Source organism: Mixophyes fleayi, chromosome 4 (assembly GCF_038048845.1).
Source record: "Mixophyes fleayi isolate aMixFle1 chromosome 4, aMixFle1.hap1, whole genome shotgun sequence".
Classification (NCBI taxonomy): domain Eukaryota; kingdom Metazoa; phylum Chordata; class Amphibia; order Anura; family Limnodynastidae; genus Mixophyes; species Mixophyes fleayi.
In genome coordinates, this window is record NC_134405.1 from 380,605 (window position 1) to 395,501 (window position 14,897).

Genomic DNA, 14,897 nt, shown 5'->3' on the forward strand with positions numbered 1-14,897 from the left:
TAGACGCCGGCATTTTGCGCATGGGCACTGCGCTAAGCTTACTAGGCATGTACAGCTACCGCAACTTGCGATTCAGCGGCAGTAATACATCGTTATCCGATGATAGTATTACCATTAGAATTGTTGACAATAGGGATGTTATGAGCCTAAAGAATAGCCCAGTCACTATATATTATAAGTCATTCCAGAGTTACATTCGGCAGCCATCTTTGTAAAGGGATAACTAGATATATAAATGGGTAACGGCCATCTTTGTAAAGGGATAACTAGATATATAAATGGGTAACGGCCATCTTAGTAAAGGGAGGGAGAAGCTGCTCCTCACACATTGATATATGATTATTACCATAAATAGATAACTTGTGGCAGAGGCCATATTGCAAACTAAGATCTAAATTCCCAGGCAGCCATATACAGGAAACATATCATACACGTTATGTAATGTATATAAGGGGCCATGTATAACAGTATAAATACAAATAACAAAAATTCAACCAGTTATAATCTTAGGTTGAAATCAATAAATGACATGAGACATAAAGAATATAAAAGGTAAGCCATCTACATAACTTAAATATATATAACATAATATAAAATACATATACAAGACCTACAAGGATAAAAGATAATAGTACTAAATATAAAAATACACAGCTAGGAAAAACTGAATTCATAACTAGGGGGCTAATTCATACCCCTCATTAAAACCAGATGGGGCGAGAGTATTACGTTGGAATATCCAAAATATCTCTCTCTTGCTTCATTTAGTTTGGATATCTCCCCCTCTAGGTCCCAAAGACACATGTTCAATCCCCTTAAAAGTAATGTGGCTGGGGTCCGCATTATGTTTATGTATAAAGTGTTTAGAGATGGAGGGGATTTCCACTCTATTTTTAATATTCCAAATATGTTCTTGTATCCTTAAAGCAATATCCTTGCCACGTATTTGAGTCTGCAGGAACATTCTAACAAGTAGATCACAGAGGATATTTGGCAAGTCATACATTGATAGTATACTTAGTGCTATTGTTATAATTATAAAACACTTATCTATCTAAACTCACATATTTACAGATATTGTAGTGATTACACTTAATGAAGCCACTGAAATCAAGAAACGTTTTGTTAGTATCGTTACATATTTCAGGAAGTATGCTGGGGCCAAGATATCTTTTAGGTTCTTATTCTTTCTGAACACAATATCTGGTTTATCCGGTAAGATGTTTACTAATATAGGAACCATTCTTAAAATCTCCCAGTGGTTAGTGATTGTAGATCTGATTCTGTTCTCACAACAATTATACTTAGTAATAAAAGGAACAATATCTTTTTTCTTTTCTTTTCTTTGTACCTCAAAAGGTCTGATCTATTTACCCCCTCAATTTTCTTTATAGCATCCGAAATCAGATTATCAGGGTAACCTCTGCTCCGAACGTTGGGCCTACAAAGAGACTTGTAACCTACACTGGTTTTCAGTACTGTAGTTTCCTCTTAATCCTATAAAATTGTGATATTATTGAGAATACCAATACACAGCAAGAACAATCAGTGACAATAATCCTGGCGCTTAATTCAAGATTGTATCGGTAATAGTCCAATGTAAGGTCACACCCAGACACCTCCTTCTATCTTCAGCAGTGTGGCACAGCAATGGGGACTATTTTTGCGCTAAGTTTCACGAATCTGGTGATGGGTAGCTGGGAACAGGAATCATCTTCAACCCCAATCCCATAGATTGTAAACTTTGGAGCAGGGTTCTCTTACCTCTCTGTCTTTATGTATTACCCAGTATTGTCTTATTAATGTTTGTTCCCAATTGTAAAGCGCTACGGAATTTGCTGGCACTATATAAATTAATGTTGATGATGATGATGAATCCCTTCTCTAAATATATAAAAATTTACAAAATATATATAGATGACATATTGATAGTATGGGAAGGAGATGTGGATTTAATTAATGCATTCCTTAATTATGCTAGTGATAATGACTACAATCTTACGTTTACTGCAAAGCACAACCAGAATGATATTGAATATTTGGATTTAGTGCTTCTGGAGTGGAGGGCAAGGTAGTGTCCAAGAATTATATAAAATCAGTTGACACTAATAGTTACCTACATTGTAACAGTGGACAAAATGGAAAAACAACATCCCCTACTCATAATCCTGGATCTTACTGCTGCATTTGACACTGTTGACCACTCTCTCCTCATACAAACGCTACAATCCCTAGGTCTTGAAGGCACTGTCCTATCCTGGTTCTCATCCTACCTATCTAATCGCTCTTTCATTGTTAATTTCTCTGGATCCACCTCTGCTCCGCTTCCTTTATCAGTTGGAGACCACAAGGCTCAGTCCTAGGTCCTCTGCTATTCTCTATCTACACCACTTCTCTTGAAAAACTAAAAAGCTCCTTTGGATTTCAGTATCATTTCTAAGAGGCTGAAACACAAATTTATCTATCCTCTCCTGATCTCTCACCATCTGTGCTGTCCCGCGTTACTGACTGTCTTTCTGCTATTTCATCTTGGATGTCCTCTCGCCAACTCAAACTCAATCTATCTAAAACAGAATTAATAATATTCCCAACCAAAATCAGGAATTGCCTACCTGAAATTTCTTTTTCTGTTGATAACAAGACCATAAATCCCACACCGCAAGCTCGTTGCCTAGGTGTAATCCTTGACTTAGAACTATCCCTTATTCACCACATCAACTATATATCTAATCATGTTACATACATCTAAAAAACATTTCCAGAATACGTCCTTCCCCTGCTCAGCCACTCTGTCAGTCTCTACATTGGTTGCCTGTATTTCAACAAATCCAATATAAAATTGCTCTAATAACATACAAGGCCATGAACAAAACTGCACCAACAAACATCTCCTCACTTGTCTCAAAATATCTCCCAACTCGGCACCTCCCTTCTGCACAAGATCTGCGTCTCTCATCCACTCTCATCACATCCTCCCATTTTCGGTTAAAGGAATTTTTCCGGGCTGCACCCACTTTATGGAATTCCCTCCCTCGCACAGTAAGACTTTCCTCTAGTCTTCAAACCTTCAAGCGTTCACTGAAAACCCAACTCTTCAGACAAGGTTATGATATTTCTCTACCACCCTCTTCATCTCCTTAGGTTACCTTATTACCACCCTCTACATATTTAACACAAGACAACAACCCTCTGGCCAACATAGTTGTGTGACTGAGCATACAGCCTACTAAATACTTTATAACCTTTGCATTCTAGCTGGACAAATATTCAATATGATGTAGCACTTACCCTTGTGTATCAAACCATTGTCCCATAGATTGTAAGCTTACGAGCAGGGTCCTCTTACCTCTATGTATGTATTACCCAGTACTGTGTGTTCTTAAAGCGCTACGGAATCTGCTGGTGCTATATAAATAAATGTTGATAATGATGATCTGTGATGATGAAATGTTGATGATGATGATGTAGGTCTGTCTGTGTCTGTGCTTATGTCAGGGAACTTAGACTGTAAGCCCCAGTGGGACTGGTGTGAGTGAGTTCTCTGTACAGCGCTGCGGAATTAGTGGCGCTATATAAATAAATGGTGATGATGATGATGAGGAGGAGGAGTGTAATACAAGAGATAGCAATAACATCTGCTGAAGAAAATGTGTAGGAGGAAAAAGTATTTAAATTGTGAATATTCTTGCACCGTTATGTTTTTCAGCGCTGGAGGAAGAGAAGTTTAAATAAAGTTTAGTGTTTGTTTTTGTAACTGAGATGGTCCTGCGCCCATTTTCATTTGCACTGCACCAGAGACCAGAGTCTGGCGATTGCGACTGTGTTAAACACTTGTGTACTCGGGGTGTCCTCTGGTTGCCTGTAGCCACCAGCAAGCTGGGGCAAAAAAGTACCACCTGTAATAGCAGCTAAGGCCACTAGGGGCACACTTCCCTATTGAATTCTCTCCCTATTTGCTCACATTCAGCTACATTCTCTCCAGCCACACCCACATTAGCATCTCTTATCATTGCATCCAACCTGATCTCTTCCATACATACAGAGCCATCTTAACAACATTAAGGGCCCCCGGGTAAAGCAGTGCACTGGGGCCCTTACCTACACAACCACTCACGGGAATAAAAATGAAAATTATCGATAAAATTAAGTTTAGATTTATTGTTACCTGTAAAAAAAGTCAGTGTTTAAAGATTAAAAAAACATGCTGTACTACAGAGGTGAATCCACATACATAATGTTTACCATATCTTGCAAGTGAACATGAAAATATCCAACAATGCTAAAATGTTCACAATAATCACCAAATTAGTACAACTCTTACCTTGCTGCTGTATCCAGAGGAGGGTTCAAAGAGCTACATATAGTCTTTACAATCGCTGTGGAGGGAACTACATACCCATCACACCCTCCACATGCCATCAAACCCAGCTAAATGCCTCTTCCATGCCCATCAGATCTCTCCATATGCCCCTTACATCCAAATCAGCTGCTTCTGTCTCCCTTCATGTCTCCCCAATTTCACACACTGTGCCCTCTATTATGCTCCTGTTTGTCCTCCTTCATCATGCTTCTGGTCTGCCCCTGTATCACACACTGTGCCCAGGGCCATCTCTTCCATTGGGCACGATGGGCAGGTGCCCGTGGGGCCCTGCGGGCAAGGGGGCCCGTCCGAGGCAGTGCTGAAAATAAAAATCCTGCAAAAAATAAATAAAAAATACTTACCTTGCGGTCACGTCAGCTGGCGATCCGGCTCTCTCCCTGGTCCCCTCCTCCGTGCTGCGCTCCTCACTGAGTGCCGGGTGTGATGACGTCACAATGTGAGCGCAACACGGAGGAGGGGAGCAGGGCGGGAGCCAGATCGCTACCGTACAACCGCATAAAGGTAAGGTTCTTTTACAAAGCTTACTTCGGATCCCTGCCTATGGGGCCCCCTTGCCTGAGGGGCCCCTGGGAAAAACGGCCCTGCATACATATACCTCTATATAGTGTCCAGACATGGCTCCATTGCAGAAGAAACAGAAAAAAATAATGAGCTTTAAAAAAAAAGGTTATTTAAATGTAGAATTTTTTTTTAATTATATTAAATTAAAATCTGCAATACGTTAACAACAAACTGCAATGTTATCAAATAAAATATGAGATGTCAATCCTTATAAATCCTTGTGAATACTTTCCAGTACATTGTGGAAATAGTGGCCGATCTCTCTGTGATGTTCAAGCCGTAGACAATTCTCTACTTTACTACTGAGACGAGTGAATAAAAAAGAAATAAATATGTCTGTATCAGTAGCGCAGGTTGTCATAGAGGCGATAACTAACCATAAAAATGTTGCTGTTTTGCTTTTATTGTATATAAACTTTTTTAAACATTTTTCAACTTCCTAAATATTAGAAACACCAATTGTTTTATTATTTATTTATTCTATTGGTCTCCTTATGTTTTACATATTTATTCACCCCCATCAGAGGTGCAAGAAACAGGTAAAATCACTGTTACCATCTCCTCGTTAATGCGACAGGTTGTTGAATTGCAGGATTATGATATCACGTTAGTTCCTTGAAAACAACATTAAAAAATTGAGTTCTCCCCTATTAATTCTACTTGTGTGGATCTGACCCCGTGACCTCAGAGATTATTATGCAGAGATAGCAGGGAAGGAGCCTATATGAATATTCATGAAGGGGTGGAGTATGTGTGAGAATAAATAGACAGGTTGTTGTATGGCTGGGACCAGTGGCTGAGGAATAACACATTGATCAGAGCTGTAGGGAGAATGGCTGCGGTCACTCAGAAGAAGACATGTGGCCAAATGATGGATGAGTGGAAGGAATTTATGTGGAACCCTAGGACCCGGGAGTTCATGGGCAGGACTGGGAGCAGCTGGGGTAAGGATGGCATGATACCCAGATAGCTGGTGTAATCCACCCCTCTCACACGTATGTCTCTGTCTCTCTCTCTCTGTCTCTCTCTCTGTCTCTCTCTCCTGTCCCTCTGTCTCCTGTCCTTCTCTGTCCCTCTCTCTCTCTCTGTCTACTGTCCTTCTCTGTGTGTGTCTCTCTCTCTCTCTCTCTCTCTCCTGTCCCTCTGTCTCCTGTCCCTCTCTCTCTCTTATCTCCTCTCTCATATGTCTCTGCCTACTGTCCTTCTCTGTCTCCTCTCTCTCCTCTCTCTGTCTCCTGTCTGTCTCTCTCTCTCTCTGTCTCTCTCTCTCTCTCTGTCTCTTGTCTCTGTCTCCTCTCTCATATGTTTCTGTCTACTGTCCTTGTCTGTCTCTCTCTGTCTCTTGTCTCTGTCTCCTCTCTCATATGTCTCTGTCTACTGTCCTTCTCTGTCCTTCTCTGTCTCTCTCTCTCTGTCTCCTCTCTCATATGTCTCTGTCTCCTGTTTCTCTCTCTCTCATTAATATGGCCGGATTAGGAGAGAGCAGGAACAGGGAATATTGGGATTTAAATAAAACGTTTCAGATTAGTAATAGTCAGGTGATTATTGGAACAGTCTCCCAGGAGATGTCTGTACTTGTGTATATATATATATATATATATATATATATATATATATATCTTCTATATACATGTTATATGTGACTATATAATATACAGGTAATATACATCCGTCATGTCCTATATAGTATTATTAGTACAGATTAGTGATAACCAGGAGATGTCTGTACTAATATATATCTTCTATATACATGTTATATGTGACTATATTATGGCTGTGAGTAAAAGCTGGAAACATAGAAAATGCTTTGAAATATTCACACAAGAGCCAGATAGATACACACAGATATACACAGAAATACACACACAGATATACACACACAGATATACACACATATATACACACAGATATACACACAGATACACACATATATACACACATATATACACACATATATACACACACAGATATACACACAGATACACACAGATACACACATATATACACACATATATACACACATATATACACACAGATACACACAGATATACACACAGATATACACACACAGATATACACACAGATATACACAGATACACACAGATACACACATATATACACACATATATACACACATATATACACACATATATACACACAGATACACACAGATATACACACAGATATACACACAGATATACACAGATACACACAGATATTCACAGATACACACAGATATTCACAGATACACACAGATATACACACACACACACCTCGCAGATCTTGTGCAGAACGGAGTTGCAGAGTTCGGAGATATTTTGAGACAAGAGAGGAGATGTATGTTGGTGCAGCTTTGTATGTATGATGGCCTTGTAGGTTAGTAAAAGTATTTTAGATTGGATTCGGTAGAAAACAGGCAGCCAGTGTAGAGACTGACAGAGTGATTCAGCAGAGGAATAATGATTTGCAAGGAAAATCAATCTTACCGCTGTGTGCAAAATAGATTGTAGGGGTTTGAGTCTGTTTTGGGGAAGACCAGTAAGGAGGGAATTGCAATAGCCAATCCGGGAGATAAGTGCATGAATTAAGGTTTTTGCAGTGTCTTGTTGAAGATATGTGCGTATTCTTCAAATGTTTTTAGATGTATGCAACATGATTTAGATATAGAGTCGATGTGAGAAACAAACGACAGTTCTGAGTCAAGGATTACACCTAGGCAGCGAGCTTGTGGGTGGGATTTATGGTCATGTTATCAACAAAGATAGAAATGTCAGGTATGCTCTTGTTGGTGGGTGGGAATATTATTAATTCTGTTTTAGAAAGATTGAGTTTGAGTTGGCGAGAAGACATCCAAGATTAAATGGCAGAAAGACAGTCAGTTACACGGGACAACACAGATGGTGAGAGATCAGGAGAGGATAGATAGATTTGTGCATCATCCGCATAGAGATGACACTGAAATACAAAGGAGCTTATTAGATTTCCAAGAGAAGTGGTGTAGATAGAGAACAGCAGAGGACCTAGGACTGAGCCTTGTGGTCTCCAACTGATAAAGGAAGCGGAGCATAGGTTGATCCAGAGAAATTAACAGTGAAAGAGCGATTAGAAAGGTAGGATGAGAACCAGGATAGAACAGTGTCTTAAAGACCTAGGGATTGTAGCGTTTGTATGAGAAGAGAGTGGTCAACGGTGTCTTATGGTATTAGGAGAGAGTAATGGCGTTTAGTTTTAGCAGTGATCAGATCATTGACAACCTTAGTCAACGCAGTCTCTGTGGAGTGTTGAGAACAAAAGGCAGACTGAAGAGGTTGTTTGCGGAAAGGAAGCGTCTGAGGCGAGTGTAGGCAAGTCTCTCTAGGAGCTTGGAGCGGCACAGGAGCTGAGAGATGGGACGGTAATTTGAGAGAAAGTTTGGGTTGGAATCTTGTTGTTTCAGAATAGGAGTAATCACTGCATGCTTGTATAGTGATGGAAAGATGCCAGTAGAGAGCGAGCGATTACAGATTTTAGTTAGAGGGGAAATGAGCACAGGAGACAGGATTCTACCAATTTGCAGAGGGAATAGGATCAAGAGGACAGGAGGTAGAGTAGGAAGATAAGAGAGTAGAAATTTCCTCTTCATTTGTGGGGTCAAATGAAGAGAGGGTGTCAGAGGGTGGTGGGAAGGAATTGAGCTGATTGCTTGTCGAGGAAGAGGATACCATTTCTAGTCTGATCTTATCAATCTTGTCCTTGAAGTAGGAAGTAAGATCCTGGGCACTGATAGTAGATGGAGGGTTTGGGGTGGGAGGTTTTAGAAGAGATTTAAATGTGTTAAAAAGGCGTTTGGGGTTAGAAGCCTGAGCATAGATAAGAGATTGGAAGTATGTTTGTTTTGCAGTGTCCAGAGCATTTTGAGCGGTAGTTAAACGTATATATGAAGAAGTCATTAGAGGTAAGAAATTTACGCCAGTGACATTCAGCTTTACGGGAAAGTTTTTGAAGATTTTGCATTACTCTAGTGTGCCACGGCTGACATCAAAGTCAACGTGTAGTATGAAGAGTTGCTGGAGAAAACTTGATCAAGGGCTGTTGCTAAGGTTTGGTGAAAATGAGGTACTGCCCTCGCAGTGTAGGAGAATGTAGAGATAGGGGAGAGAAGGTGTTCGAGAGAGGTGGAAAATTGTTGAAGATTAATAGAGTTATGATTTCTGCAGGTATCAGGAGGCTTGGCAGAGTTAGTCAGTAGAGAGGTTAGAGCAGTGGGGGTAATCATGTAGCTGATAAGGTGATTATCTGAGAGGGGGACGGGTGTGTTAAAAAAATTAGAAACTGAGCATAGTCTAGAGAAAACAAGATCAAGGCAATGGCCATCCTGATGAGTAGATGATTCAATCCACTGGGAGAGATCAAATGAGGAGGTTAGAGAGAATAGTTTGGAAGCAACTTTGGAAGGTGGGTTATCAATGGGGATGTTGGGGATGTCTGAAGATAAGAAGTGAGGGAGCCACGCAGAGAAATCCTCAATAAATTGTTGGTGTGCTCCAGGGGGACGATAGATCACCGCAACACGTAGGGAGAATGGATTAAAAATGTGAATAGCATGTACTTCAAAAGATGTGAGCGTGAGTGATGGGACACTTGATAGAACTCTAAACGTGCACTGTGGGGAGAGAAGTAGTCCAACCCCACCTCCTTGTCTGCCTTCAGATCTGGGGGTGTGGGTGAGATGGAGATCACCATGTGAAAGGGCTGCAGATGAGGCAGTGTCTGATTGCATGAGCCATGTTTCTGTTATTGATAGAAGGTTGAGGTTTTTTGAGAGGAAGAGATCATGAATGGAGGTAAGTTTGTTACAAACAGAGCGTGCATTCCAAAGGGCACATCTAAAGGACTTTGGAAGAGAGGGGAGACAGGCGATGTGTTTGAGGTTTGCTATAGAGCGGTAGTGCTCTGATGTATGTGTGTGTGAGGAGTGAGGGGGACCTGGATTAGGTGATATATCACCGGCTAATAGAAGCAGAGAGAGAGAGAGATAGGTGAGGGGATTGTAAGATGTGTGACCTTTTATTTTCTGGCGACAGGTGAAGGCTGTACTTGTTAGAGATAATAAATAGGACAACAGTTCACGGGTGTTAACTAGAGGTGAGTGGAGTAATGAAGGTGCAATGTGGACAGAGGTGTGTGTTGGGGGAGGGGTGAAAGATGACACAGTCCTAAAGATAATGCCATGAAAAGAGACCAAGAAAAGCAATTTTTAAACATTGTGATTCAAGAATGACAGCCACAAAGTTAGGGCATTTAATAGAATTGCCTATTTGCAGTGTTCTGTGTAGATAGAAATAGGCTGTGGCAGATGTAGCTTATTCTTGGAAGAAATCAAATGTTATCCAATGTTTGTTCAACTGTGTTGACTATCTCTGCATTTTCATACACTTTGTGAGCAAACTCAGTGCAGAAAACACACATACGTCTCACCCCATAGACTGGAGCTTATATGTAGTCAGGCTAATTTAGGAATACACTACAGATGTGATAATTGGGCAGCTAATCAAAGTAAAAGAAAAACATTTGTCGAATAGGCTAGAGGAGGCAGATACCCATCATAAATTAGGCATCAATAAAAGACTCGGCCAACATAAGTTAGAACAATAGATAACACATTCCTATTACATACTTTTTAGACACACAGTTGCAGGGATGAGATACACTAATTAATAAAGTTCAATATAGCAGAGGATGAACATACTTGAAGATGAAATGAGAAAAGGAGGATGATGGTTAGTTGCTGTGTTGTCTAACTGTGCGTTTTCATACACTTTGTGAGAAAACTCACATACATCTCACCCCACATATGTCTCACCCCACATACGTCTCACCCCACATACGTCGCCCCACAGTCAGTTTTAATTTTGTAGCACTTTTTATAGTAATTTTTTGCATCTTTGTGGAGATTTTCGATGGCACATGTAATTACCCATGTTACTCCAGGTATACTGAACACATTTCCAGTTATAGTTTCTGTTGGAACATCCCATAAATGAATCATCATCATCATCATCAACATTTATTTATATAGCGCCAGCAAATTCCGTAGCGCTTTACAATTGGGAACAAACATTGATAAAACAATACTGGGTAATATATACAGACAGAGAGGTAAGAAACCCTGCTCGCAAGCTTACAATCTATAGGACAATGGGAGTTAGAAACACAAGGGCATTTGCTACATCATATTGCACAATGGACCAGCTAGAACATAAAGGTAAAAGTATTGTGTGCTGTGTGTGTGGCAATGTTGGTCAGAAGGTTGTTGTCTTGCGTTAGCTGTGTAGAGGATGGTAATAGGGTAATCTAGGGAAATTAAGATGGTGGTTGAGGAATATCATAACCTTGTCTGAAAAGGTGGGTTTTCTGTGAACGCTTGAAGGTTTGAAGACTAGAGGAAAGTCTTACTGTGCGTGGGAGGGAATTCCACAAAGTGGGTGCAGCCTGGAAAAAATCCTGTAACCGAGAATGGGAGGATGTGATGAGAGTGGAGGAGAGACGTAGATCTTGTGCAGAACCTAGGTGTCGAGTGGGGAGAATGTAAGTAAACATGACCTCCACTGTGTCTAACAGTCAGGGAGGTACATACCTTTTTTCAAGATCTGGGTGTGTTAATATTTCATAGGCTTCTTCTATTGTAATGTTTGAGTTTCTTTTACAGTAAAGTGTCATTCACCAAGGTCCTTATAGTTTTCAAAGCGGCACTCAGGGAAAGAGGAGTGACTTTGTGGCCGTATCTGGACGATATTATAATTTCGGCAAAGTCAGAGAAAGGAGCCTTGGAGGTTACATCCCAAATAATCCAGTTTCTGCAAAGGCACGGTTGATTATTCAATGTATCAAAAAGCCATCTGACACTGTCACAACAGCTTGTATTTCTTGGAGTACAAATAAATACAAGAACAGACAAAGTCTGCCTCTCTCAGGAAAGGGCAGACAAAATCCAGTCCTTAGCGCACCAAGTTCAGATTCAACCTCACATGTCAGTGGGAACAAGTCTTCGCCTCCTAGGAATATTTTCCTCTACAATAGGAATTCTCACGTCTGCAAGATGGCATATGAGAGATCTTCAAGCAAACCTCTTTGCAAAATGGGATCGTACAGTGGGATCTCTAGACTCCAAAATCAACCTCTCAAGGCCGACAAGGCAGTCCTTACGTTGGTTGTGACTCTCTTGGTACCAGACTGGTGTGTCCTGACCACAGACGCCAGTTCAGTAGGCTGGGGTGCTCACATGCAAGCTATAGTCGCGCAGGGCGCTTGGCGAGAACAAGAGAAGAAGAGAGATTTCTTAAAGGGAAAGTCTTGGAGATGAGAGCGGTCTAGCATGCGGTCCAGTACTTCCAGCCCTATCTACGAGCCAAGCATCTACGAGTGTTCTCCGACAACAGGACTGTGGTAGCCTTTATAAACAAGCAAGGTAGTACCAAGAGCAGGGCAATGTTGGCCGAAATAACCACATTAATGGAATGGGCAGAGGCTAACCTGAGATCTCTCTCAGCCCTTCATGTAGCAGGCAAAGACAACATAGTGGCGGACTACTTAAGCAAGCACCAAGTCCATCCAGGGGAATGGGAGCTGCACGAAGAATTCTTTCAACTTATACAACACAGATTAGGAATGCCAGAGATAGACCTGATGGCCACAGAAAGCAATGCCAAGATACCCCTCTTCTACCCCCGTCACAGAGACAACAGGGCCCTAGGGATAGATGTCCTGTCAATGCAGTGGAACTTCAAGCTGGGGTATGTGTTTCCTCCCTTTCCAGTCATCCCTCAGGTACTCAGGAAAATAAGGAAAGAGAAGGTGGAGGTGATAGCAGTCCACCCGGCGTGGCCGTGGCTCCCTTGGTTCGCTGTAGCACGGAGAATGTTGCTGGAACATCCGCGCCCATTGCCGGTCAGGCCAGACCTCATACATGAGGGTCCTGTCCTACATCCAAATCCATTGGTTTGATGGCATGGAGACTGAGCGGCGATTACTGAAATCCAAAGGTTTCGCAGATGAAGTAATAGAAATTGTAGTTCAAGCCAGGAAAAATAATTCCTCTATGATTTATTACAGAGTTTGGAAAAAATTAATTTGTTGGGCAGGGGACATGCCTAAGGATCCCATGTCTGCCAGTGTGCCGGATGTGTTAGAATTTCTCAAAGATGTTTTTTTGTTAAAGGACTAGCACCCTCTACATTAAAGGTGTAAGTATCTGCTCTAAGCATCCTTCTTGATATCAAGCTATCATCTCAGGCTCTGTCTTCCAGTTTTTTCAGGCACTGAAGAGGTTACGGCTGAGACTGAAACCATTCTTAGCCCCTTGGGACCTTAATGTTGTTTTAGACGCCTTAACAGCTTGTCCCTTTGAACCATTGCAGGAGATATCTCTCAGTTGGCTCACTCTAAAGGTGCTCTTTCTGGTGGCAATCACCTCGGCTTGTCTAGTAGGGGACAAACATGAGTTGTGGTGTGAAGAACCCTTCTTGAATATCTATGAAGATCAAGAAATTTTGAGAACGAATCCAGGTTATCTACCCAAGGTCGTGTCTTCCTTCCACATCAATCAAGAATTGATTCTGCCATCTCTCTACCCTCATCCCGCTAATAGTGACGAAACACGTTTCCATACGATAGATGTGGTGAGAGCTATGTCTATTTACATTGTCAAGACGGAAAATCTTAGCAAGACAAAGCAACTATTTGCACTTCCTGAAGGTCCTCGCAAGGGACATGTCCCGTCCAAACCCACATTGGCGAAGTGGATTAGAGAGGTGATTGCACAGGCCTACAGGGGGAAATGGCGTGAAGTACCGAGGATACTTAGGGCTCATTCAACTAGGGCGGTAGCGTCCTCCTGGGCACATAGAACCCATGCATCAGCAACCGATATCTGTAAGGCAGCCAGATGGTCGTCAATGGTCCCACACCTTTTTTAGGCATTATCATCTTGACATTTCAGTCCCCAAGTAGACAGTTTGGGAGAAAGATTCTCCAACAAGTGCTGTAAATACATTTTCTGTTTAACCGTATTAAGGTGTTGATTTGTTTTTTTCATCCTCCTGACTATTGTACTGCTTTGGTATATCCCATTGTAAGGTCTGCCATGGAGTAGGGAAAGGACAATTGAGAATTATACTTACCGTTAATTTCCTTTCCTTGAGATACTCCATGGCAGCCCTGTATTTTCCACCCTTGTTCTGATAGTTATGTTATAGGACGGCTTGGGAAGTTATGAAAGACACTGAGGAAGAGGAGGAGCTCCCTTATATAGGGACCAGGTGGGGCAAAATTCTTTCTGTCTACACTAGCTGATCAGGCGATTAACCCAGTAAGGGCTGCCATGGAGTATTTCAAGGAAAGGAAATTAACGGTGAGTATAATTCTCAACTTTTTACACTGAAATTTAAAGTTTATCTAGGACATTCCCTATCCCAAATATAAATCTGTCCCCATATGTTATATTTACCTCCCCCTCCAATGCAGCATGGCTTTGCCCAGTTGCAAATTTACTCCTTTTGTTTGCTTTGCTCTCCTTAATGACTCAGACCCTTTGTGTACACACTGCATTCTTTCTATACAACAGTGTGTTGCTAGATGTCCTGAAAGTCAGGAATGCTTGGACATATGTGACGCTCCGGCGAATTGAGAGCCTAGTGATTTTGATGTGTTAGCCACGCCCCAATTAAGCATTTTCCACGCCCCAAAATGCATGACCACACCTCCGATTTATTTATTTTTTTAGCATACTCGACTATAAGGGGGGGGCCCCATGAATTTGTTGTACCGGGGCCCTGAATTTCTCTTGGCAGCCCTGGCCACACCTAATGTTTTTGCTATCTCTCTGATGGGTTTGTTTTGATTTTTCAGCCTAATGATGGCTTGCTTCACTGATAGTGACATCTCTTTGGATCTCATATTGAGAGTCGACAGCAACAGA

The 14,897-nt window shown here is 41.4% G+C and overlaps 1 protein-coding gene across 2 annotated transcripts in view; it reads left to right on the forward strand.

The window, feature by feature from the left end:
• The first annotated feature begins 5,720 nt into the window (after positions 1-5,720).
• The window catches only part of LOC142150911 (sodium/potassium-transporting ATPase subunit beta-2-like), a 46,984-nt gene continuing 37,807 nt past the window's right edge, over positions 5,721-14,897 (forward strand). For both annotated transcript variants that reach the window (XM_075206088.1, XM_075206089.1), the window contains exon 1: positions 5,721-5,886. In XM_075206088.1, coding sequence (XP_075062189.1) covers positions 5,775-5,886 — 112 coding nt within the window. In that variant the 5' untranslated portion in view covers positions 5,721-5,774. The remainder of the gene's footprint in view (positions 5,887-14,897) is intronic.